Source organism: Capricornis sumatraensis, chromosome 2 (genome assembly GCF_032405125.1).
Source record: "Capricornis sumatraensis isolate serow.1 chromosome 2, serow.2, whole genome shotgun sequence".
Taxonomy (NCBI): domain Eukaryota; kingdom Metazoa; phylum Chordata; class Mammalia; order Artiodactyla; family Bovidae; genus Capricornis; species Capricornis sumatraensis.
The window spans coordinates 151,586,759-151,614,218 of NC_091070.1; the positions used below are offsets into that span (position 1 = coordinate 151,586,759).

General features: G+C 38.2%; 2 protein-coding genes and 2 non-coding genes across 5 annotated transcripts in view; 1 reads left to right on the forward strand and 3 right to left on the reverse strand.

The window, feature by feature from the left end:
- Nucleotides 1-13,161, forward strand: part of DIPK1A (divergent protein kinase domain 1A) — a 124,429-nt gene extending 111,268 nt beyond the window's left edge. For both annotated transcript variants that reach the window (XM_068964562.1, XM_068964563.1), the window contains exons 3-5: nt 4,639-4,746; nt 9,822-9,998; nt 11,205-13,161. In XM_068964562.1, the coding sequence (XP_068820663.1) occupies nt 4,639-4,746; nt 9,822-9,998; nt 11,205-12,017 (1,098 nt within the window). In that variant the 3' untranslated portion in view covers nt 12,018-13,161. The remainder of the gene's footprint in view (nt 1-4,638; nt 4,747-9,821; nt 9,999-11,204) is intronic.
- A 256-nt stretch (nt 13,162-13,417) lies between these two features.
- RPL5 (ribosomal protein L5) lies at nt 13,418-21,582 on the reverse strand. The gene is made up of 8 exons (XM_068964052.1): nt 21,508-21,582; nt 20,257-20,326; nt 20,056-20,171; nt 19,120-19,254; nt 17,735-17,937; nt 16,530-16,707; nt 14,069-14,157; nt 13,418-13,575 (listed from the first exon to the last, which is right to left on the reverse strand). The coding sequence occupies exons 1-8, from the start codon at nt 21,508-21,510 to the stop codon at nt 13,476-13,478; spliced, it is 894 nt and encodes a 297-aa protein (XP_068820153.1). The 5' UTR covers nt 21,511-21,582; the 3' UTR covers nt 13,418-13,475.
- Nucleotides 13,860-13,992, reverse strand: LOC138074734 (small nucleolar RNA SNORA66). The gene has a single exon (XR_011144546.1). It is a non-coding gene; the product is annotated as a small nucleolar RNA SNORA66 (small nucleolar RNA).
- Nucleotides 16,780-16,875, reverse strand: LOC138074723 (small nucleolar RNA SNORD21). Its single transcript, XR_011144536.1, has one exon. It is a non-coding gene; the product is annotated as a small nucleolar RNA SNORD21 (small nucleolar RNA).
- Nucleotides 21,583-27,460: the final 5,878 nt, after the last annotated feature.

The window sequence follows — 27,460 nt, forward strand, 5'->3', positions numbered from 1 at the left end:
TATAAGATTGTAGCTTAACTTTTTTCTTTGTGTTTGGCTGGTGTACCTGTACCATATTTTATTTTTTGATTTTTTTTGATATTGTCTATTTTCTAAAGATATTTTTCTTGCAATAGGTAAGCTTATCCCATTGACATTTATAGTAATGTCTTAGTTCTATATCACATTTTATGACCTACTTTTTGTTTTTAAGGATTGGTTTGTATCTTTCTCTAGAGGTTATATATTTGTTTTATGCTTTTGTTCCTTTTGATAATTTAGGACGGTTTGTATTCTGGTTTTAGCTCTTTATTGGTTAGCCCTATACTATAACTTTTAAAAATATATTTTATTCTCTATTGCTTTAGGCCACATCTATTTATTCCCCATTACAAGCAGTGACAAAATTATTATACTTCTATCCATCCCATCTCCTTTATTCTACCTCATTTTAATGAGTACATTATTATTAGTTCTTCAAATTATCATCTCTGTACTTTTGAATATACTCTCTCTATTATTTGATTTATAAGAAATAAATAATGTCTTTTGACTTTGGATATTAAAGATAAGGAAATCAACATCCTTTTTGCTACCTCTCAGCTCCTTACATCTCCCCTTCTTGGTTTTGTTAATCGTATCACTTTTACTGGTATGGTTTATATTAACAGTCTGAATGCTATAGAGTAGTGATTAAGAGAATGAGCTCTGGAACCAGACTGCTTAGGTTGAAATCTTGGCTTTATCATTTTGTAGCTTGAGCAAGTGCTGTTTCTGTTTCCTTATTTTTACAGTGGTGATAACAATAGGTTCTACCTCACAGGGCTGTTGCCATAATAAAAGTGTAGCACTGGAACAGTGCCTGATACATGGTAAGCATCTAGGAACTACGTCATACTGTTTTAACAGTTATTATGAAATAGCTTCTCAGGGTTGTTTTCATCCCAGTCCTACATTTCAGCTGGCTTCCATGCGCAGTTTCTGTGTACATCTCTTGATTGCCTCAAATTCATTCTCTAATAGTTCTTCAAGAGATGCGAATGGGAATTATATCTTCTGATCCTTAACATATTCAAAAACATTTGATGCCTTTTACTTGAAAGAAAGTTTGGCTATGGAAAATAAGAAGAGCTATTATTGAGCACTTATTAAAATCACAGGTGATCCATCCTCATTAAACATTATAGCTCATAATAGTGCTATAAGTCAAGCAGTATTTACATCTCCTTTTACAGAAAAGGAAATTAGGACACAAGCAAGTCACACTTCTTTCTCGAACTTTGCTGGCACTGCACTACCTTTGAAGATGGCTGTTGAGAAATCCGAGTCCAATCTGATTTATTTTCCTTAAAAAATTTCTTGATCTTTTGCCTGTTTGCTCAAAGGATTATTTATTTTTCAAGTCCAGTAAAATTCAATGGGATCTGTCACAGGGATCATTCTGTGTCAGTTTCCTTGGGACACTGTGAGTCCTCTCAATCTGTGCATTAAAGACTTCTTTCACTTATATGAAGTTCTGTTGAACTCTACCTTGATTATTTTTTTCTTTTCCATGTACTCTGTTCTTCCATATATGGATATGCTGGGTATCCTTTGTCTTCTATATCTATAATTTTAGCTCAAATGCTTTTTAGTTCTTTTTAAATTTCCATCTTACTTTGCTCACTTTTCTCATCCTAGCCCTCATAAGTCTTCCTATATTGTCATTTTTGTCTTCCCATGCTTTTACCCATTCATACTATGTCTTTAATTTCTGTGATTTTTTTTCTTTTTCTTCCTTTCTGAGTTCTGTTTGCTTTGTTTAAATTCAGTTCTTTTGTCTCATCATTATGTCTCCTGCTTTGAAGTCTTAAACTGTTTCATTAAGTCTTTTGAATTCATAGCAATATGTTTGCTGTGCTTCATGGCAATATTCTTCTGAAAAAATTTTTGTTCGAGATGTCCTCTTCCTATTCCTTTCTTCCTTTTCCTTATAGATTTGCTGTATAGATCTCCAGCTTGTTTTGAGTATTACTCATTACTGAATGAAAGGAGTTCTTTAACCAGCTATTTGCAGGAAGCAACTGGGGCAGTGAAATGAGCGAGTGGTGAAACTCCTGTGGCCCAGAATTTGTGTGTGTGTGTGTGTGTGTGTGTGTGTGTGTGTTAAGAGAAAAAGAAAAGATGAGACAGAGAGACGGAGATACACAGATTGCTTTAGCCTATCTCTCTCCTCAGCAACTACAGAGATGCTCATAATATAGTCTCTCCCAACCCTTATTTTATTTACAGACTGCCTCCAACATAGATAAGATTTTTAAGGATTTTATTAATCAGTGCTGCCTTGCCCTGGTGGCTCAGTGGTAAAGAATTTGCCTGCCAATGCAGGAGACATAGGTTTGATCTCTGAGTCAGGAAGATCCCCTGGAGAAGGAAATGGCAACACGCTCCAGTATTCTTGCCTGGGAAATGCCATGGACAGAGGAGCCTGGAAGGCTGCAGGGTTGCAAAGAGTAGGGCATGACTGAGCACACACACACACTGCCTTGCCCTGCTACTTCATGATGCCAAATAGAGTCCTGGGACGTTCTCACAGCTTGTACCCCCTAAACTTTCATTGCAAACCAGAGAGATGGGTCTGTCCCTCAGGTATGCCATGTAGTCAGTGCTCTCCCAGCTTTGAGAAGTGAGGTCACAGCAGGTATTTAATCTCAGCATCCTTCTGTACTCTGGTGTAATTTTTACTGTATTTGGCAGGCCATCCTCATTTATTGTGCCTTAAGGTTACATTCGGAGAAGGCAATGGCAGCCCACTCCAGTACTCTTGCCTGAAAAGTCCCATGGACGGAGGAGCCTGGTGGGCTGCAGTCCATGGGGTTGCTAGGAGTCGGACACAACTGAGTGACTTCACTTTGACTTTTCACTTTCATGCATTGGAGAAGGAAATGGCAACCCACTCCAGTGCTCTTGCCTGGAGAATCCCAGGGACGGGGGAGCCTGGTGGGCTTCCGTCCATGGGGTCGCACAGAGTCGGACACGACTGAAGCGACTTAGCAGCAGCAGCAGCAGGATTACATTGGTACCTTATCTTGTCAAAGGATTTGGTTTCTTTCTTTCTTTTTTTTTTTTTTTGGTTGCAACACACGGCTTGTAGAGTCTTAGTTCTTTGACCAGGGATTGAACCCAGGCCTTTGACAGTGAGAGCAGAGTCCTAACCACTGGATGACCAGGGCATTCCCATCTTTTTTTTTTTCCTTGTCTTGGGGCAGTATCAAGGAGACAAGATGACAGAAGTGCCTTGTTATTTTAAAAATATTTTGGTATTTTAAGCTTTTAATTCATTTTAAAATAGAGCCATTTAAAAAAAATAGACTGCCCATCTTCTCATAGGCAGTAGGTACCATACCACCTCAGGCCATGCTAAGTGGGAAAAAATGACTTCAAAGTTCTGTGTACACCCTAATCACAATGAAATCTCTCATAGTTATATAACTAGTAAGGAGCAGAGCTTGGATTCAAATCCAAGTCTGTCCATATCCAAAGCCTGAATTATTTTTATCATAGAACTTTCTCTTAAAGAATGTTAATATTTCTTTATGGTGTCTTTAATGTTTCTTCTTTTTTAATTTTAAATTTATTGGCACATAGGTGGTTTACAATATTGTGTTGATTCAGTTCTACATATACATATATTCATTCTTTTAGATTCTTTTCTCTTAGACGGTATCACAGAATACTGAATAGAGTTCACTGTGCTATATAGTATTCCTTGTTGGTTATCTATCTTATATATAGTAGTGTGGGCATGTTCACTTCATCGTTCTGATTTATCCCTCCCTCTCATTTCCCCTTTGGTAACCATAAGTTTGTTTTTGATATCTGTAAGACTGTTTCTGCTTTGTAAGCAAGTTCACTTGTATCACTTCTTTTTGATTCCACATGTAAATGATACCATATAGTACTTGTCTTTCTCTGACTTAATGCACTTAGTATGATAGTCTCTGGGTCCATCCATGTTGCTGCAAATGGCATTAGTTGATTGTTTTTATGGCTGAGTAATACTCCACTGTATGCATGCCAGGCCTGCTTTATCCTTTCCTTGTCAATAGACATTTAGGTTGCTTTCATGTCTCAGCTGCTGTGAATAGTGCTGCAGTGAACACTGGGGTGTACCTATCTTCTTGGATTACGGTTTTCTCCTGATATGTGCCCAGGAGTGGGATTGCTGGATCATATGGTAGCTCTATGTCAGTTTTTTAAAGAACCTCCATACTGTTCTCTGTTGTGATTATACCAGTTTACATTCCCACCAACAGTGTGGGAGGGTTTCCTTTTCTCCACACTCTTTCCAGTATTTATTGTTTGTTACTCTTGGATGATGGCCATTCTCAGTGTGTGAGGTGATACCTCTTTGCAGTTTTGATTTGCATTTCTCTGATAATCAGTGATGTTGAGCATCTTTTCATGTGCTTTCGGCCATCTCTATGTCTTCTTTGAAGAAACATCTATTGTGATCTTCTGCCCATTTTTTCATTGGGTTGTTTTTGACATCAAGCTGCATGAGCTGTTTGTGTATTTTGGAGATTAATCCTTTGTTGATTGCTTCATTTGAAAATATTTTAATTTGTTTCTCCTGTGAACATTTTTCCATTAACTACTTTTTTATTTCCTGGTTTTTAGTGTGACAAATACAAGACCGGAGTTATTGATGGGCCTGCATGTAATAGCCTTTGTGTTACAGAAACTCTTTACTTTGGAAAATGCTTATCCACCAAGCCCAACAATCAGGTATGGACATTATGAATTAACATTCCAGATTTATGGTGCTCTCTGATTTTACCTTAAACTACTTATTAAAAGAACTGTTGAACTGGAACTTTAGGATATTTTAAATAATTCAATTGTTTATTTTAAATAACTCAATTGTATAAATAAAATAAAACATTAAAAAAATAAGATCATTTCAGACAGTGATAAGGGCTATGAAGAAAATAATTCAATTGTCTTATTAATTGAATTATTAAAATAATTCAATTGTATAGACTCATCCATCCAACAGGTATTTATTAATCCCCTAGTCCCAGCATATTCCATACACTATTTTAGACGTTAGGAAGACAGGGGTGAGTAGACAGATAAGATTATTTCCCTATGGGTCTCATGTTATCCCAGAGGGATAAGGAACATAAACAGCTGACAGATAAGTAAATAAGTAAAGTAATTACAGAATGTGGTGTGTTTTATATAGGATATACACAGGGTGAGTCGATGAAATAGACTCACCCTGTGTATATATTTAATTTCTAAATATTTATAGAAATTTAAATAGATTTCAAGTCTATAATACTAGCCATGCTGAAGAAGTTTTCTAAAATAAAGTCCAATATTTGAGTATCTGCTGTTTGCTAAGTACTAAGTACTGCTTAAGGCATTGGGAGAGACCATGGGGAACAAGACAGATGAAACCTCTGGCCTCATATGCCTTATGTTTCATGTGAAAGAAGACAGGTGATAGAGTCAATAAAGAAATAAGGTCATTTCATGGATTCCCTGGTGGTACAGTAGATAAGAATCCACCCGCCAGTGCAGGACACGGGTTCAGTCTCTGGTCCAGGCAGATTCCACGTGCCACGGAGCGACGAAGCCCACGCGGCACAGCAGCTGAGCCCTCGAGCCTAAACTGCTGAGCCCGCATGCTGCAACTGCTGCAGCTTATGCAGTAACTGCTGCAGCTTGTGCACCTAGAGCGCGTGCTGTGCAACACAAGAGGCCGCCGGAAGGAACAGCCCATGCACCACAACAAAGAGAAGCCCCACTCAGTGCAACTAGAGAAGGCCCATGCACGTCAGCGAGGACCCAGCACAACCAATAGATAAATGCAATAGAACATTAAAAAAATAAGATCATTTCAGACGGTGATAAGGGCTATGAAGGAAATAAAATGAGGTCATGGCTTAGAGGGTAACCTGTGAGGGAAGAGGGATCTACTGTACGTAGGAAATTAGGGAAGGTCAGCCTAAGGGGGCTTCTTGGCTGAGTCTTGAATGATGTGAAGGAATGAACTGTATGAAGATCACTGAGAGTACATTCCAGGCAAAACCAGTAGCAAGTGAAGGAGATCATGAAACAGGAATGATGGTGATGGGTTCAAAGAACAGAGAGAAGACCAGCATAGATGGGATATAGAGACTGAGGCAGTAGGTGGTAAAGATCAGGTTGGAGAAGCAGGCCAGCTCATAAAAGCCTAGCAGACAATGAGAAGGGCTTTGGACTTTATTCTGATTGAATTAGAGGGTTTGAAGCAGAGGAGTGAGTAATCGTATTACTAATTAATACGGTCATATTTGTTTTTTACAAATAAATAACAACAGTGTAAGCAACAGTAGGCTGCCTGGGTTCACATGCTATAGCTTTGCCACCACTGTACTCCCTTCAGCATACTGCTTCACTGCCCTCTGCGTCAGTGCATCTATCAGTGAAGTCAGGGTAATGATAGTATCTACTGCATAGCATTGTTAGAGGGAGTAAGATAATCAGATAAACTAACAGATCATGGCATAACGTGAAGCACCATAGATTGTTAAACAGCTAGATAGTTAATAATGACTAATTCTGGGAATTGGGGAAATGGATGTTGAACTTTTCATCTTTCTGTGTAATCTGACTTTAAAAAAGATTGTAGCTATAGCTATAAACACTTAAGAGATAAGATCTCAAATAAACAATTGAACTTTACATTGTAAGGAATTATAGAATAAACTAAATCTAAACCTTGCTGAAGGAAGGAAATAATACAGATTACAGTAGAGATCAAGGAAATAGAAAATAGAAAAACAATAAAATCAATGAAAACAAAAGTTGATCATTTGAAAAGGTCAACAAATTTGACAAACTTTTAGTTAGATGGACTAAGAAACAATGAGAGAAGACTCAAATTATGAAAATCAGAAATGAAGCAGAGACATTACTAATCAGTTCTACATAGATAAAAAGGATTATGTGAGAATACAGTGAACAGTTGTACAGCAACAAGTTGGATAATCTAGATGAAATGGGCAGATTCTTCCTAGAAATACAAAACCTACTAAGAAATAGAAAATCTGCATAGACTAACAGGGAGATCAAACCAGTAATCAAGTCCCCCAACAAGAAAGGCCCTGGACGTATGGGTTTCTCTCATGAATTCTAATAAACATTTAAAAAACTAACACCAATCCTTCTTACCTTCTGATGGCTCAACAGTGAAAATTGATCAATGTAATACATGACATTAACATAACAAAGGGGAAAAAGGAACACCACAATTAATGCAGAAAAAGCATTTGACAAAACTCACGATAAAAACACTTAACAAACTAGGAATAAAAGGCAGCTACTTCAACACGGTAAAAACCCTTGTGTGAAAAAACCTACAGCTAACATCATGCTCAGTGGTGAAAGACTGAAAACTTTTCCCCTAAGATCAAGAAGGTGGCAAGGATGCCTAGTTTCACCAGGCATCCAGTACTATTTAATATAGTACTGGAAATTTTGGCAAGATCAATTAAAGAGATAAAAGGCATATAAATTCAAAAGTAAAAAGTAAAATTATCTCTTGATAGATGATATGATCTTATTTGTAGAAAACCCTAAAAATTTCACAAGATTATTAGAGCTAATAAATGAATTCAAAGTCAACCCACAAAAATCTGTTGCATTTCTATACAGTAACAATGAGGACAGATATATAGACTAAAGGAATATAATAGCCCAGGAATAAACCCTCACATATACAGTCATATAATTTTTGACAAGCGTGCTAAGACCATTCAATAGGGAAAGAACTCTTTTTTAACAAATAGTACTGGGAAATCTGGATATATACATGCAAAAGAATGAAGTTGGACCCTTACCTAACACCATACACAAAATTCAAGTCAAAATAGATCAAAGATCGAAAGATACGAATTAAAACTATGAAACTCTTACATGAAAACATTAGGTAAAAGCTTTGTGACATTGGGTTTGGCAATGATTTCTTCCACAGGCAACAAAAGAAAAAAATAAACAAATTGTACTTCATAAGAATTTTTAAACTTTGAGCATCAAAGGTCTATATCAGTAGAGTGAAAAAGAAACAGAATGGGAGAAAGTATTTGCAAATGACATATCTGATAGGGGATTAATATCCAGAATATATAGAGGGCTCCTGAAACTCCACAACAATGAGAAACCCAGCTGTATTTAAAAATTGGCAGGGACTTCCCTGGTCCATTGGTTAAGAATCCTCCTTCATGCAGGGGACGTGGCTTTGATCCCCGTTCAAGGAACTAAGATCCCACAGGTCTCGGAGCAAATAAGCCCATGCACCACAGCTAGAGAGCCATGTGCCAGAACTGGAGAAAGCCCACCCACATGCTGCTAGGAAGACCCAGAGCAGCCAAAATTAAAAAAAAAAAAAAAAAAGGTCAAAGAATTTGAATAGACATTTCTCAAAAAATGGTATACATATATCTAATGAGTACATGAAAAGATCCTCAACATCACTGATTATAGGGAAATGCAAATCAAACCCACACTGAGGGAAATTCCCTGGCCGTCTAGTGGTTAGGACTCCATGCTGTCACTGCCGGGGCCTGGGTCAATCCCTGGTTGGGGAACTAAGATCCCACATGCCACGTGGAATGGCCAAAGAGAAAAAGATACCACGTCACACCCATCAGAATGGCTACTGTTTTAAAAAAAAAAACAGGTGTTGGCAATAATATAAAAAAAACTAGAACCCACTATTGGTGGGAATTTAAAATAGTATAGCCACTGAAGAAAACAGGTTGGCAGTTCCTGAAAACGTTAGAAGTAATGTGACCTTATGATTCAGCAATTCCACTTCTGGGTATATATGTAAAAGAAGTGAAATCAGGATCTCAAAGATATATTTGTAGATCCATATTCATAATTATGCACAATAGCTAAAACGGAAGCAACTCAAGTGTCCATTGATGTATGAATGGAAATGCAAAATGTGGGCTATTCCTACAATATAGTATTATTCAGCATTAAAAAAGGTGGAAATTCTGACACTTGCTGCAATTTGGTAAACCTTGAGGACATTATAAGCTTGTTAGAAAAGGACACTTACATAAGATACTCAAAGTGAGTAGTTGAAATCAGAGACAGTAGACTGGTGGATGGCAGGGCTGAGGAAGGGGGCAAACGGAGTTATTGTTTAATAGATAGTTTCAATTTTAGAAAATGAAGAGTTCTGGAGACAGATGATGGTGATTATAGCACAAGTTCATGAAATCTAATACCACGGAACTGGATGTTAAACATGGTTAAGATGATCAAATGTTCTATTTTTCATATTTTAGCATGATTTAAAAACTGGAAAACAATAAAACTGATCATGGTAAAAATACACATATATATATTTAGGTATGTAATATTTTTTAATTAGGAAAATTGAGAGAAAAAAGCTTTGAAGTATGATTTCAGATTTGCAATTCAGAAAGAAAGTCAGCTCAATGTCAATGTTTTGTTGCTCATTTGTTTTTTTAAGAGGTATTGGTGGTTTAGTCCCTAAGTCATGTCTGAATCTTGTGGCCCTATGGACTGTGGCCCACCAGGCTCCTCTGTCCATGGGATTATCCTGGCAAGAATACTGGAGTGGATTGCATTTCTTTCTTCAGGGGATATTCCTGTCTCAGGGATCAAACCCGTGTCTCCTGCATTGGAGGCAGTGTCCTGCATTGCAGGTGAATTCTTTACTGCTGAGCCACCAGGAAAACCCCTTTTTTCAGAGGAAGAGGACACTAAAAATATCATGTAGATTAGATGAGGGTCTTCTACTCTGCCTAAAGCATAATTTGTCATTCTTTTCCCAGATGTATTTAGGGATTTGGGATAATCTACCGGGTGTTGTGAAGTGTCAAATGGAACAAGCACTTCATCTTGATTTTGGTACAGAATTGGAACCAAGAAAAGAAATAGTGCTATTTGATAAGCCAACTAGGGGAACTACTGTCCAGAAATTCAAAGAGATGGTCTACAGTCTCTTTAAGGTAAGTATATGCATTCACATGTTGCTGGTATGACGTGGTTCTTTTCTAGAAGCTGGCAGGATTTCATTGTAAGCCATAAAAATGTTGCTGTATCAAGGACTCTATCTTGAGGAAATAATTCAAAGAAAAGGAAAAAAAAAAAAGGAGGGTGTTTACTTTAACATTACTTATTATAGCTAAAAACGTCCCAATGTGAAAGGAGAGTTCATTAAGTAGATGGGCTGCTCTATAGCTTCACATTATAACCAGTACACCATTTTTAAAAAGGTGAAATAAAATTAGTAGACCCATTTTTTTTAAAGAATTAAATAGAAACATTAAAAGATGAAAATAATTAACACTTCTGGAAAGAATATTTTTCTCATTTTCATTGCACTCATATTTTCACTCAAAATCTTTCTTTTCTTTGGACAGTTGATACTTTTAGACTGTTTTGTGCCAGGGAACATTCATAGGGAAATCACTTTTTAGCCTTTACTATTGTAACAATATACTTGAATGAAATGTAAAAACAATTACAAAATAAGAGATAGTAATTTGTAGTTGACCTTTACAACTTTGGATATGGGCAAATTACACTGCAATTTTGCAAGTGTATGGATAAGGCAAAGAATAATTAATGGTTTGGTTAACTATCTACAGGGTTTAAGGAGATTATGGGAGTTAGGGTGGTCATTTCTTAACAGATAAGTATACTTAGCAAAGTGGGTTTTACTGCAAGTACCTAAAGCATAGTTTTGACTTGACAAATATAAATATCTGCTGCTGCTGCTACTGCTGCTAAGTCACTTCAGTCATGTCTGACTCTGTGCGACCCCATAGACGGCAGCCCACCAGGCTCCCCCATCCCTGGGATTCTCTAGGCAAGAATATTGGAGTGGGTTGCCATTTCCTTCTCCAAAGCATGAAAGTGAAGAGCAAAAGTGAAATCACTCAGTCATGCCCGACTCTTAGCGACCCCATGGACTACAGCCTACCAGGCTCCTCCGTCCATGGGATTTTCCAGGCAAGAGTACTGGAGTGGGGTGCCATTGCCTTCTTCAATAAATATCTGGGAATGTATTAAATCTCCTATGGGTATTCCAGTAGGAAGGTTATTACTTAGCAGGGTAATCATTCCCATAAAGGAAGTTAGTATGTATGTTACACATGGGATACTCATTTTTCATACCTTCTGTGTAATTAGCCAAGTTCTTATCTTTACAGGCAAAGTTGGGTGACCAAGGGAACCTCTCTGAGCTGGTTAACCTCATCTTGACAGTAGCTGATGGAGACAAAGATGGCCAGGTTTCCTTGGGGGAAGCGAAGTCAGCATGGGCACTTCTTCAATTAAATGAATTTCTTCTCATGGTGATACTTCAAGATAAAGAACATACCCCAAAATTAATGGGATTCTGTGGTGATCTCTATGTGATGGAAAGCGTCGAATATACCTCTCTTTATGGAATAAGCCTTCCCTGGGTCATTGAACTTTTTATACCATCTGGGTTCAGAAGAAGTATGGATCAGTTGTTCACACCATCATGGCCTAGAAAGGCTAAAATAGCCATAGGACTTCTAGAATTTGTGGAAGATGTTTTCCATGGCCCATATGGAAACTTCCTCATGTGTGATACTAGTGCCAAAAACCTAGGATATAATGATAAATATGACTTGAAAATGGTGGACATGAGAAAAATCGTGCCAGAGACAAACCTGAAAGAACTTATAAAGGATCGTCACTGTGAGTCTGATTTGGACTGTGTCTATGGCACGGATTGTCGAACTAGCTGTGACCAGAGTACAATGAAATGTACTTCAGAAGTGATACAACCGAACTTGGCAAAAGCCTGTCAGTTACTCAAAGACTACCTACTGCGTGGTGCTCCAAGTGAAATTCGCGAGGAATTAGAAAAGCAGCTGTATTCTTGTATTGCTCTCAAAGTCACAGCAAATCAAATGGAAATGGAACATTCTTTGATACTAAATAACCTAAAAACATTACTGTGGAAGAAAATTTCCTACACAAATGACTCTTAGTTCATTTGGACATTGTGACCATTTTAAGAAACTTAGCACTTCAAAAGAAAACTATTCATCATTTTTTCTACATGGCTTGATTCAAACCCTTGCGTTAACGAACTCCTTTCCCCTGGTCCTAAGGAAGCCATCATCTTAAAATACATGTTGATTGCTGAAGGCAGGAGTTACAGGATCAAAAGGTCCAAAAATTTATTCCTGTCCTTTTAGAAACTCTTGGTAAACTTCCTAGTACATCTACCGTGTTAACTATTTTGACTAATGACTTAAAAAATAATGCTGTGAAAAGCCTCATTCCATAAACATCAACAGTGAAGAGTATTTTGTAGATTTGTTAGCCAAATATCAGTGCTGGAAATTGTGTCTGCATTGAAGCTGCTATTTAAAAAAGAAAATTTATAAATTTACTAATGTCTTAGCATGGTAAAGTTTGCACATTAACAGGAATTAAGACTGCAAAGCAGGTAAATTAAAATTACTCCTTTATAAACAGGTGTTGGGTTAATAGCATGGTTTCTTATATTACACACTAAAATCCATTTATGTATGAAATTTTACATGGCTTCAGAATGTTGAGTGGCCCTTCCCCACTTGAAACCCATCAGGAAGATTCTTTCTGGCAGTATGGAACTGCCAATTTCAGAGGCTGAATATGGATGAGCTTTCATCATCCTAGATTTAAAGCATCTGTATCATAGTAACCAGCCACTGGTCCTTCAAAAGGTACATCTTTAGGCCACAGACCCAACAGTTCCACATATCTTGAATCTGAGCTATTCAGAGTGGGACTCTGAAATCATACAACTTCCTATTAATAACTTTTCAAACATTATTCCCTATTGGCCAAAGGGCTGTTTCTTAAGAGGCATGTAAATTTACCCACCTAATGCTTTGTCATGTAAATTTGACATACAGGGGTTGATATGTGCTCCTCTCTTGTTTATTCAGATCTGGCATGTGCCTTTCAACTCTATAAAATGAAACAGCTCATGTGAGAAAGACCCAGTATTTTCTGCTCAAAGCTTCACCTGGTTAAAATGAACAAGTTAAAATTATATGACCTTCATGGGACAGTTTCCTCTGAAAAATTAAAGCCGGGAATTAGTATCAGTTTTTCTTACGTTAAAATTGTAAACTTTGAAGGTACTTTTTATTCCCACTTATCATGTGGTTACAATAAATGAATTGAAGAAATACTTCCAGTGGAAGGTTTGTCTGTTGCTTACCAGACTTGAATTAACTCCTGTCAGGAGGAACTGATGCCCAAGAAGCAGATATGAACCTTTAGGCAATATGTAAGCTCTGGGAAAAGCTATACTTGTTTCTGGAAGGAAAATACTGGCTATGTCAGGTGCTTTCCAAAATTCCATTAACAAGAGCTTAACACAAACAGCTGCTTGTTCAATAAGTTTATTATTGTATTATCTGAAAAATCTTGATAGAAAATTGTGGTTTGGTTTAACTCTCAGCAGCTCGTTCCTGAGCTCTAAGGAAGCTTGCCTTCTTCTGAGCTACCCGATCTTTCTTCTGGGCAAGTGACATTTTGGGACGGTTCCACCTAGGAAACAAAAAGAAAAAGGGATGTAACTTTTAAAAACCATAACTAAAGAGCATAGAGAATATTTAACTTTGAAAAAGACAGACTTTAAAAGTCAAATAATCCAATTCTCAACACATGTACTCATTTATGATCTTAGTCTAACTTTCCAAATTCCAATTTCTGTGATATTGCCCTATTATATCACAGGACCAAAAATCAAGTGAAGATTTAAGTATAATGCTTAGACTCATTATTAAAATCCCATGTGCCATGCAGCACAGCCAAAAAAGCAGCAGTAGTTACAATGTACTGGGATAGAATGAGCCACCTCGGTAGCATCCGAGGCTAGTACATTTCTATCACCACAGTCACTTTAGCAAACCTGGTTCCCCTCACCTCTGCAACATCATGCAGAGCTAGTGATCGAGTTTGCACAATTTCAGAGTCTGAGTGAGATGCAACAAGGCAAGAACCCCTCCCAACCTTTCTTTCCAAAAGAAAAGATACACACCTCTTCTTTTTAACTTCTTTCTTAGGCTTCTTCTCATACACTGGATTCTCTCGTATTGCAGCATGAGCTTTCTTATACATCTCCTCCATCTGAAACAAAGCAAAGCAAACAGTACTTGGTTTCATTTCATATGCCCTAAACGATAACGTGACACACTATTCTACTGCTTGCTCTTCTTTGTCCTTCTAAGACAGAGTCTCAAAAGGAGTTACACTAAGTCCATGTTGGTATCTGTATGAAAACCACATTTTCCTAAGTCCCAGTTTTTACCACAGGCAATATGAACTGACACTATTCACAAAACATAACTTAATCTTCCTCAAAAAACAAAAAAAAAATTCACAAAAATTTCTGAACTGTTCAGCTATACTTCTTGAGTCAAGTTCAGAATAAATTGTTTCTATAGAAACACATACTACGCTCACTTAAAACCATCTGACCTAAATTCTTTCATTCAAGTACGGATACAGGCCAGCATTTAAGAGGTTACAACGAGGAATATGTGGGCCAACAAACAAATGCCAAATACATCTCTGTCCTCCCATATTCCCCATTATTTCTGTTTTCCACTGATTTCTGATAGGTCTTTACAAAAGTTATTCCCAGGATCCCATACCAGGAACCTCCTGATCTATTACCACAAATCACCCTATCTGGCAGTATCAGGCCTTAGTGGAATCAGAAAGAGGTCTGAATTTCCGTAGAAAATCCTGAAAGGCTATTAGAAACATTACTGAGAATTTTGTTCTAAAATTTAACAAAAAACAATGTTGCAACTCTGAATTGTTTCAATACTCCCTAACCCAAGCAAATGACTACCAAACACATGGAAGATCAAGTCATGAAGAAAGGAAAATGCCTGAAACGCAGTAACAGTTACCTTCGTAAGAATGAGTCAAGTTAATCCAGATCTCTACACGTTCAACCTGGATAAAATGCAATTACTACATGCATTTGTATAAAGCTCATTAGCCAAGGAAAATAATGCAAAAACTTAAAACAGCACTTGAGACCTCAAATACCTAAATCCCTTTTAAAGTTTCTCTACTTCTCTTAGCTATTACAGCTCTCTACTGTATTTAACAAATTTAATGACTTCAAATGCAGCCATTTAACAAATCTAACCAACCCAGTTCACTTCTTCCACAAGGTCAATTCCATAGGAAATACAACCATGTATGTAGATAATACCATGAATTTAGTTTATAAAAGGACCACTTTCTGTTGGAGACATACCAGATGTGTGCAGATTTCAGGAGGCACACATAAGCAGAGGCCTCTACAGATAAAATGAAGGCCTCTACAGATAAAATGAATGAGCTTACTGTGAAAAGATTAGCCAAAGAATGGTCTGGCTGAAGTATACCATGCATTAAGAAAGAATCAGGAAGCAGACATCTGAAAACACATGTAGCTTAGGAAGTTTTACAGGCAAAGCAGAATCAGTCAAAACTAAAAGTTATTTTTAATACTAGGGTGATGTCAATAGTAACATAAATATACTCGTCAAAATTAACATGCATCTACATTACTAATATAAAACTACCCATTTCCTAGCTCAGAAACTCAGAACTACAGTGTTTATTCAGTCTTAAAAGACTGTTTACTAAGCATACAAATGACATTAAGTAATCTACCACCCAATTATAATTCTATTTTAAATATAATTTTTAGACATAGGTATACCAAAGTACAAACTATGCACCAACAGAAAGAACCTAATAACAATTACTTGACATATAAACCATCAATTTACATAAAATTCTATATTTGTAGGTTTTATAATCTGTGATTTTGGTGTTCTATGCCCTCATTATCAAAACTAGCACTATCATCTTCAATTACTTCAATGTGTTAAGAGATAACCCTGAGACTCAACTTTAGGTGTGATAAACTTCACAACATTAAACTTGAGAAAACACGGGCCCTTTCACTTCTGCAACATCACACACAACTCGTGATAGGCCTGTCCCTCTCCTTTTATGTGCATGCCTGAGACAGAAAACCAACATGGCACTTACTGGCTATAATGAAGAATGAACCTTTCCCCTATTATCTCAAAAAAAGGGAAGTTTAGTAAACAGCACCTCATATCAGAGTAGAACCACATGAATGAATTTTTTAACTATAGAACAGCCAAATGCATAAGAGCCACCAAATGCTTTAGATTTGGATGCTTGAAGCTTGCCATCTTTAAGCATCTAAAAGATTCCTAGAAGCATGCCTTGTCACAAGCCTAGCTCCTTCTAATATCTTTTCTGACTTTTTAACTTGTCCTGGGCCCAATATCCCAATTTCATTTTAAGCCAAAAACTACTTTTTAAGGTCTATACCTACAAACATGCCCTTATTTAATTTTAACTGTTAACCTGAGATAAAACTGTATTAATGTACCTACCCAAAACAGATAGAAAACTCGGTTCTATAAATTTACCAATACAGGCATTTAAAAATTTTTTACCATGTCTGGAGTTACGTTGTTCTTTATGTACTGAGAGAACTGTTTCTTGTAAGCATCTTCATCTTCTTCAATCAGGTAACGCATGTAATCTGCCACGTTTTGCCCCATGATGTGCTTTCGGTGTACCTCAGCACTGAATTCTTTGCTTTCTGAATCATAACCAGGGAACCGTTTGGTACTGAAATAAAGTTTTCCATATTTTAGTATATACTGGTTGAAATCAGTTTACTACCAGGAATTCATTTCAGTAGCTGCCATCAGTCCCGTCTTGAAACAATTAATTGCATCATATGCAACCAAAGGACCAACTACGGACTGCTCAGTTAGTGGGATATCATCATTCAGCAGCTAATTTCTGAATTCCTGGACAGAAAATCATGCCACAAGCACATTTAAAAACTATTAAATGAACCAAGGCCACTATAAAGTTAGTTCTCCATATTTCATAGGCACATCTCAAAACTACTTTCCTGAAAACCTACAATTACTTAGTGGTGCCTCAGGGTACATGCTAAAAGTGATTTGTTCCAGATTACATTTAACAGGTGCCTTTGCAAGAGAACTGGCAAGACACAACCCTCTCCCCGCAAACCCCCTACATTATAGAAATAAGTGCCAGTTAGGTTATATTTTACTCTTTACCACTCCCCTGCCAAAACAGGCAAGTGAGGGGGAGGGGAAGTACTGGTGGAATAGAGTTGCTCATTTCTAACCAAAATTTACCTTGTGGCCCAGCTTGTAAAGAATCCCCCTGCAATGCAGGAGACCTGGGTTCGATCCCTGGGTTGGGAAGATTCCCTGGGAGAAAGGAAGGGCTACCCACTCCAGTATTCTGGCCTGGAGAATTCCATGGACTGTATAGTCCATGGTGTGGGGAAGAGTCAGATATGCCTGAGCGACTTTCACTTTACTTCAACCAAAACTTAGCCACACACAAAAGGTAGTGGTTTCAACACTGGCTTCTCTACTTACGGGCTCTAAAACCTTGGACAATTCATTTTACCTCTGAAGCCCAGTCTCTTCACTTATAATCCATGTTACAATCCCTTCCTACCCCGCCAAGTTCCTTTTACACAGTACCCAGCACATGGCAAGCACACAATGATACTACTATTACTTTCACTGGTTCAGTTTTCTCCAAAGCCCAACTGCTTAGAAATAGTGCCGTTTTGGAGTCCAGGAAACGTGGTCTTGAATACTATTACCTGTGAGGGATAGACAAGCCTCCATCGACAGCTCCCTTTAGGGCCCCAAAAACTTTATTCCCGGTAGTAGTTCTGGCAAGTCCTGCATCCAAGTAACAGGTGAAGGCACCAGGTTGACCATCAATGCTTTCCACATTGTATTCATCACCAGTCACCTCGACTTGGCCTTCATAAATTTTGTCCATACCAAACCTATTAAGAAGCTATTAACAAAGAAGCCAGTCTAAATGCTTATCAGAATATATTCAAACAACTCTAAAATATCTCAAAATTCACAACTTTAACACCCAAACAAACGAATTCTTTCCAATTCACTTTTCTCTTTATCCCAACCTACTTTTGAAGACATTTCAGACATCCAATTTTAATCACAAGTATAACTGTTTAATAGTTTCTGAATCGGCTACACTGTCCATACTTGATTTTTGTAGCAATCAATTAGGACACAGTACTTAAAAGAACATCTTTTTATCTCTACCAAGGCACTACATTATGTTAATTAAGCCACTACTCTGCTAATACACGTCAGGTGGCTATGGTTTCACAAGTAGTGCCTTTGCACTAAAATGCTCTCATATAAAAGACGGTGTTCCGCAACCAAACATGTTTATAACCGGTGAAGATCTGGGTCCCCAACAATAACACATGCTTAACAACTCCAATGCAAAACAAGGTCAGTAACCAAGAAAACAAAAACAAGGCAAAAATTACACTTTCATTTCCTTTCTGTATTATACGAAATGCTGCCACCCAGAGGCAAAGATTATTAAAACAAAACTGAATACCCCCACCAATGCCTACCCCCACCCCAAAAGCTTAAGGCACTGCTTCTCAAAACTTAGCATGTATATAAATCACGTGGACATCCTATCAAAACATAATTTCTGAAGGTGTGGAGAACAGTCTGCATTTTTAACGTATGCTGATGCTCACAAGATCTACACTTCTGAGTAGATCTGTCCAACAAGTAGCCACCAACCAGCCACAGCCAGTTATTCATATTTAAGTTAAAAACTCAGTTACGAGTAGCACTGAAAACATCTCAAGCACTCAATATATGTGGCTAGTGGTTACCACATCAGACAGCATAGATTACAGATATCCATCACTGCAGAAAATTCTACTGGCCTAGATACACCCAACAAACAGGAAGGAAAACTGAAGAGGAAAAAAAGGCTTCCCCAGATTAGAAAGTGTATCTGTTAGAAACAATGCATTTATAAAATTATCTTCTGCAGTGGTGCCCTTGTAAACCACAGGGCAACAAGGGCACTCCTCTGTCGCCATGGTTGAAGGTATCTGATCCATGTATGAACCATCTATGTTACAGACAACTCCAGTGAGCTAATTCCAAAATATGCCAATTGAAATAATCTTGTACATACCCTGCGGGCCAGCAGCAGGCCAGTACAATATGCGGCAGCATAATTTGTCAGGCCAACCTTCACACCATATTTTGGGAGTTCGTGTGCATAAGCTGCACAAACTATCATATCTCCTTCTATACGGGCATAAGCAATCTACAATAAAAGAAAAATGAGGTTAGTAATCTGTTTTCACTGATTACTTGTCCCAAGTATCTTTGTCAAAGGACTTAACGAAAAGCTAGATACACACCTGCATCACTTAAGACTTGTCTTTGTTAATTAAACCCACTCACTGTTTCAGCTACAGATTTGGCTTCCTCAACTACAGCAGGTAGGTTTGAGTCAAATGCCACAATACATGTCTCAAATTACACAGCTGGTAATGGACAGGGAAGCCCAGTGTGCTGCAGTCCACTGGGTCGCAGAGTTGGACATGGCTGAGCAAACTGCTGCTTTCTGAAAATCTTTTGCACGGGAGACACCTTCATACATATTTACTAAAACTACTTCAAACAATATACAGGAATAAGAACACTCTTAAGAGTTTAATATTCACACCCACCTACCTCTTCAAAGCAGTGGATTGACTTAGTCCACAACAAATTCTATTATCCTACTGGAATTACAATGGGCAAGAACCTTCTACTAGGTCTTAAATTTATCCTCCCAATCCCCCACAAAACAGCATAGAACCATAAATTTCTCTAATCCACCCCCCTAAAGTGAATGGATTAAAATCTTCTGAGTATTTTTTTTTTAACACTACCAATTTTCCAGGCTCCACCTTCAGACCTACTAAAACTACTAAATGAACGTTTTTTGGAGTGCCAGGCACCAAACTAGACAGACCTAATCCATACATTTGTTCTGCTTCCCAGGTATGTCTCTAGCACAGTGAGGGAAGAAGTGGGGTGGAGGTTACCAACTATTATTTAAGTCTAAAATACAACTTACCTGACAAATGATATCTCTGTTCGTTACACGAACTATCATTCTGTATTTAGGTGTGTTGTACTTATTTTTATCTTGGATCACCAATCGTTTCCGAGCATAGTAGTCAGTTTTGCCCTCTGAAAGAAAAAAATAAATTAAAAAAGTCCACTCTGCTACAAAGCAGAACCTTTTCCTACTGAGAATATGAAAACCTGACCATACCTCGCCTTCTTCTGAATTTCACTTGGTATCTCTTGAAGTAGGCCTTGTTCTTGACAACTTTAACAAACCCCTTTAAGATAAAAGAATAAGTTATTAAAACTTTGATAAACGTTTTAGCTTGATACCTTTGCCATTTAACTTGGTAACAAAGTAACAACTTAACTTTGTAACAAAGTAACAACCTAAACTTCAAAAGTGAATCCAGAAAACCATCACTTTCTCAAATCTGAGAAATCAAATCATTTTTCTTCTATTTCCCATCTATCAAGACTGACAGTTCTATAAAACAAAATAAAGATGAATCAGCGCCAAAACAGGAATGAAAAAACAAACATACGAAATGCAGGCCAATTTATTATAGTAACCAGATATAAAACGAACACTATTAAAGTTTTAAACACTCTCCACTTTCATTCCCTCTTGGACCAACAATCCTTGTGTCCAACTTTTGCTTAAGACAACTATTTTGCAAACGTCAGCCTGTTCTTAATGCTGTCCCACTTCGTGAACCTAATATTTTCCCTTTCCACGAACTTTTTTCAAAAGCCTAAATTTCTTGTCACGAAACACAACTGGCCAAGCACATATTCAGCAATTACTTCCGATTAAAACAGTGCTCCACAAACTACAGCATCACACCACCCGAAAACCCACTAAAATCTGGTACCAGCGACAATTTAGAGAAAAAGGCAGGAGAGGCACATCAAAGTAAATGGGCTTGCTTTCAGGGCCCAAAGACACCACAGCCTCCAGGCTCTACTGACGGTTTTGGGTTAAAAGCCACTTCTTCGGCCCAGTAACACAGGTTTTCGAAACAACTTGCCGACCCCGACGCTCCCTCGGAAAAGCCACCAGTCATGAGCGGAGCTGGGTCCGAGAAGCCACAGCCCGTCTCCACTCAGTCCAGTAGTCTGAGACCGACTCCATGCAATCTTCCCTTCCGGGCCGCCTGCCGGAGTTCCCCTCTGCCAAGCCAGAACTATACACTATCCACACCGTTTGTCTACTATACTCACCTCCTCCTCAATCCCCTGTCCCAGCTCCCATCTCCTTCAACCCCTCCCCCAACTAAGCTTGAGCGTCGTGGCAGCCATTAAGGCCACGCTGGGAGCTGCAGCCCGACCACAGCGGAGCCGGCAATCTAACGCCATCCGACTCCTGCGCCGCGCTAAACAAACTCTAGGCGGGCTTTAGGACAAGGAGAGGGAGGCCCCATGCATCTGTAGCCCCAGCAGCGGGATACCCACTCACCATCCTGAGGAACAGAACCCCAACTCCGCGGCTTGCCACAGAGCTGCAGAACCAGCACGGCTCCGGGGGGGAAAAAGGCCGCGGCGCGCGCGCAGGCGCAGTATGTAGCGCCGACGATCACGCCAGGGACGTGTGGAAGAGAGACCAGCCGGTCGGCCGGAGTGCAGTGTGCCTCCCCCTGCTGGTGGGAAGACCGGAGCTGACCTTCACCTTCCCCCGACGAATCCTCAGAGCCTCAGAGTCCCACAGCTCCAGACTGGTAATCCGACAGGGAGCGACTGTGAGCACTAGCATGGAAGATTATTAGCGGCATTCACTTTCCAATGCTAGCAAGTTGTTTCATAACAAACCTGTATTACTTTTGGAAGCAAAAAAAACAAATTTAATTAAGTATAATGAATTTGCTGTACAGCACTTTTGCCTGCTCCTTGACTACGCTTCCGAGTCCAGAGCGTATGCCCCTCACGAAGCTTTGCCTCAATGCTCCAGGCCTGGGTTAGGGGCCTCCCACAGCACCTTTGTATCTGCCTAGCCTACCCCTAGACTGTAAACTCCCTGAGGGTAGTAGGCCCTGCTGTTAAATTCCTTTGCTTCTCTAGCACTTAGTCTAATCTGTCTGATACTTGATGAAACTGCAAACAAACCCAAATTGAGAGACATTCTACAAAGTAACTGGTATGTATCCTTCAAAAATGACAAAATCATGACCGTTAAGGAAAAACTAAAGAGCTGTTCCGGATTGAAACAGACAACTACATGCAATGTGCAATTCTAGGCTTCATCTTGGACAATAAAGCAAAAAAAAGAAAAAGGAAGGGCTTTTTTTTTTCTTCTGCTTTTCTACGAAGAATATTCTCAGAATACTCAGTGAAATTTGAATGAAATCTGTGGATTAGATGGTGGTAATAGATCAATGTCAATTTCATTCTGATAACCACACTATGGTTATGTATGAGAATGTTCTTGTTTTTCAGGAAATATACTTTGAACTATTTTGGAGTTCAAAATAGGCATTATTACACAATTTACTCTCAAAAAATTACAAAAAATAATTACATTTGCGTGTGTACACATATACATGTAAAGAGAAAGAAAATGAAAAAGCAAATGTATTAAAATGTTAACAATAGGGAACCTGGAAGAAGGATATATGGAAATTTTTTGTACTACTGTTCTTACAACCAATTTGTGATTTTGAAATTATTTCAGAATGAAAAATAAAACATGGTGAGGACTTTTGGTGGTCCAGTGGCTAAGACTGTCCCCAATGCAGGGGGCTCAGATTCAACCCCTGGTCAAAGAATTAGATCCTACATGCCTCAGCTAAAAACTCCTCATGCTGCTGCTGCTGCTGCTAAGTCGCATCAGTCGTGTCCAACTCTGTGTGACCCCATAGACGACAGCCCACCAGGCTCCCCCATCTCTGGGAATCTCCAGGCAAGAACACTGGAGTGGGTTGCCATTTCCATCTCCAGTGCATGAAAGTGAAAAGTGAAAGTGAAGTCACTCAGTCATGTCCGACTTTTAGCGACCCCATGGACTATAGCCCACCAGGCTCCTCCATCCTTGGGATTTTCCAGGCAAGAGTACTGGAGTGGGATGCCATTGCCTTCTCTATGCTGAAACTATTAATAAAAAATCTCAAATGCAACAACGGGGATTGAAAATCCTGCTTGCTGCAATTAAGACCTGGAGGAGCCAAAAAAAAAAAAAAAGAGAGAGAGAGAGAGAGAAACATTAGGAATTCCCTGCCAGATCAGTGGTTAGGAAATCCCTGGTTGAGGAATTGAGACCCCATAAGCAGCTCAATGTGGTCAAAGGAAAAATAATTAAAAATAAAACATTGATTCCTCTTAAAATAGGAGATATTTCTCTTATTATTTGAAGTGAAAACAAACTCAGTTTTATCAAATATGTCAAATATTTAAAACAAATAGAAAATAAATCAGCAATCTTTAGTTCTGGTAATGCCAAAGAATTGATGCTTTTAAACTGTGGTGTTGGAGAAGACTCTTGAGAGTCCCTTGGACTGCAAGGAGATCCAATCAGTCCATTCTAAAGGAGATCAGCCCTGGGATTTCTTTAGAAAGAATGATGCTAAAGCTGAAACTCCAGTACTTTGGCCACCTCATGCGAAGAGTTGACTCATTGGAAAAGACTCTGATGCTGGGAGGGATTGGGGGCAGGACGAGAAGGGGACGACAGAGGATGAGATGGCTGGATGGCATCACTGACTCGATGGACGTGAGTCTGAGTGAACTCGGCGAATTGATGGACAGGGAGGCCTGGCGTGCTGCGATTCATGGGGTTGCAAAGAGTCGGACACGACTGAGCGACTGAACTGAACTGAACTGAACTGATGATCAAAAAACATCTAATTATCTCAAAATGTTTTTTCCCGTTTGTAATTGGTTTTTACCTTATGTGATTTTATGGTTGTACACTGAAGGGTAGCAAAAAAAAACAAAAAAAGGTTGGATCCTTTTTTTTTTATATCAACATATTAGAAACCTTTTAAAACTGTCCTTTTATGTAGGAAAAAATAATTAGTCTTCAATGAAAGAATACACTTTATTTCTTAAAAGGAAAATGTGTAAAGCCATGATTTTGTGGGACTGAAAGTCTGGAAAACATCAAGGACAATGAAACTTAGTTATGATTGAGTATGTCTGGGTGCTCTGCTGGTAGATTACTTATATATTGAAAGACTAATAAGATAAAGACATAAAAAATTCATAAATTATGATAAATTTATTCCATAAAACTTCCTTTTTTATCTCTTCATTTCAACAAAATTTCTGTGTTGCTATCACCAAGATAGCACATCGTTTGTGATCTACAGATAGTAAGGCCAAATTGAACAAATTTTCTTGAGTCATTGTGGTTCTTAAATAATTTTTATTAATTTCAGTTAGGAGAAATTTTGTTATGCTGAAGCAAGAGAAATGAATTTCAAATAAAGTTCATAAAGCAATACTTAGACTTGGATATGAACCTTGATATTTCCCATATCACATTCAAACAAATGGTGTAATATATGATCAATTATTACTTTCAATAGAATACAACAGAAACTATTACCAGCTATTTTTATATCATCATATAAACCACTGCATTTTTTTCCCAGATTTCTTTGTCTCTTGGAATAGTATCCACAATTACCCAGATTTTATTATTCTTCTTACAGTATTTCAATGATGGGGTATGATAAAGGAAAACAAAATAGTAGCATGTTGGTTGATTTGTTCAAATGTCTTTTCCATCAGACTATCCACACTGACCTTTCAGGGTCAGAAAATAATCTCTATAGAAATTAGTTTTAGGTTTATCTGTGCTTGAGTTTACTTTTTCACAGTCATCCAAACTTTTCCATTTCCTTGTTCTAATTTCCTTATATTTCATTCTAATGTCAATTTGTTGAATATCTCTCATGCAATTTCATTCAACATAGAAAAAATGTATCTACAATTTTTATGTTTTAAAAAATTAGATCTGTTTGAACACTTGTATATTATTAAAAGCAAGTAATATTTTAAAAATAGCACAAATTCAAAAAAAATTTTTATTTGTTTTGCCAAAGACTGATTTGCTCTCTGTTTGAGCACCTTTCCCTGTTTCACTTGACTCTTCCACAGCATCTCATATCTTGTTTAAATCAAATCTAACTTTTAGCAGGATGAATACCTCTAAACCTAAAACTGGAACATAAAGATAAGCAGGAAATTGGAGGCTTGGCTTTACTCAGTCATGAAACTTCATTATTCTAGAATCTTTTGTGTTCCTTTTATCACAAAGAAAGGATTTGATGAGTTAATCTTTTTTTTTTTTTTTACTTTCCTAATAAAAAATTTCCATTACTCAAATTCTTTTGCACTCCAAAGCAGTTATCTGTTTCAAACAGCAGCACAACCTAAAACCTCATGACATTCAGGCACAGATGCCTTTTGTGTTGAGGACACAGCACAAGAAATGTGAAACAGCATTTCCCTGGGGCCTGAAGGTGTTCACTGCCAGGGCAGAGGCTTAGAGTTTCTGGTAAGAGCTGAATGCCGAGTCCCAAGTGACAGAGGCAGCCATGGCCGTGCATTCCATAATAAATCTACTTTTCTGTGCGTTTGAGAGATGTGAGGTTTTATAAAGTACAGACCTAGGGTAAGGGACCTGGCAAGGGCCCCTCTTGCCTGGGTCTTGGGAAGGTATTTTCTAGAAGCATCACAACCCCTGAAGATCATCTGACTTGAAATGTTTGTACTCCTCCCTGTTGGGCTGTTCTTCCAGGCTAATCTCAATGATGCAGACTTGGTTAGGGGGGATAGTGAGTGGGGAACAGAGAGGGGGTGGCAGGATTTCTACACGTGGATCAGAAATAACAGACATCTACTGAGAACTTACTGTGTGCCAAAGTCTATGCTGAGTATTTATTACATTATCTCATTTTAATCTCAAAACTGATCCAGCAATATTTCATTATCCTCACTTTACAGATGAAGAAAAGCATGCCACAGCCAATCACTGTGGAACACAGAAGGACTTTTCAAATCTGAGCCTGTCTTAAAACTGTACTAAAGGAAGGACCTTGTACTATAAAAAGTTCATTAATGTGTGTATTTGACTTTGGAGTATATTCCATGATGTATTTTTGTTTGACTAAGATGTTAACATTTTTTGTGTGAAAGTGTTGGTCTCTCAGTTGTGCCCGACTTTTTGCAGTCCCATAGACTGTAGCCTGCCAGGCTCCTCTGTCTATGGAATTCTCCAGGCAAGAATACTAGAATGGGATATATGTATACCTATGGCTGATTCATGTTGAGGTTTGACAGAAAACAACAAAACTCTGTAAAGCAATTATCTTTCAATAAAGAAATAAATTAAAGACTCTTTACTGTCTGAGCCACCAGCAGCTGAAACATTGGTTGGCTTAGACTAACTACAATTAATTTGAAAGTGTAACTAATTCTAACTTTGTTTGAAAATAAAGAAGGAATTCCCTGGCTGTCCAGTGGCCAGGACTCTGTGCTTCTTCTGCAGGGAGCATGGGTTTGGTCCCTGGTTAGGAAACTAAGATCCTGCAAGCCATGTGGTCAACAAATAAATTAAGGTGAGACTGTAGCTAGTGAACTGCTTGTCATCTTCTAAGTCATCAAAATGAAACTAAAGTTTTACAAACTTCCAGAGAATGAAGACTTAACAAAACTCCGATCAGTCCGAACTAAGAGACATAGCTTGTTGACTAGATGAAACCCATAGTATTAGAAGCAGGAGAGAAGCCCTTGAAGCTAAAGAAGGCAGTCTCAGGACAAATCTGGGAAGTCCACCCATTTTATTAGATGGTCAGTTAATATATGAAAGTCAGAAAGCTTAAATGATTCAGTAATATTTAGGAGTTTTCCTGGAGACTAAATTTATAGCAAGTCCTTAAGAAAAAGTTTGAAAGTCTAGAGATTGCTAAACTTTAAAGGTCAGTGCTGTCTTCAGGGCAATTATCATCTATTATGCTCAAGTTAAAAATCTATTATTGCCACAAAATCCATGGGGATATGAAATAAGGGGATATCCCTATCTGTCCAGTGGTTAGGACTCTGTGCTTCCACTATTGAGGTGGGAAGCACAGGTATGATCCCTGGTTGGGGAACCAAAGTCCTGCAAACCTTACTGTGTGGCCAAACAAAGCAAAACAAAAAAATTGAAATGAGAGGAAAGAAGCAGCTGGCTAGGCCTGTGTTAGGTGATAAGGAACTCACCTGGGAGTTAAAAGTATGTCTTCATCTTTCCTGGAATCATCCAAGATAAGATAGTCTTATCTTACCAGTTCTTCAAGGCTTAAAATATATGATTCATAACAAACTCCATAAATCTTTTTGAGATTGTACTTGTTAAATGACACCAATAATATCTGTCTCCCTCTTCAGTTACTTTGGGAATGTAGGGAGGACCCAAGATACACACAAGAAAG

What these genes read in the sequence shown, in the direction of transcription:
- RPL5 (XM_068964052.1), bottom strand. An exon ending in GAAATTCAGAAGAAGGCGAG is followed by an intron (nt 20,172 to 20,256) that starts GTATGGTCAGGT and finishes TTTTTCTTTCAG; the next exon opens with AGGGCAAAACTGACTACTAT. An exon ending in GGCTTGTCTATCCCTCACAG is followed by an intron (nt 16,708 to 17,734) that starts GTAATAGTATTC and finishes ACTTTATTTCAG; the next exon opens with TACCAAACGGTTCCCTGGTT.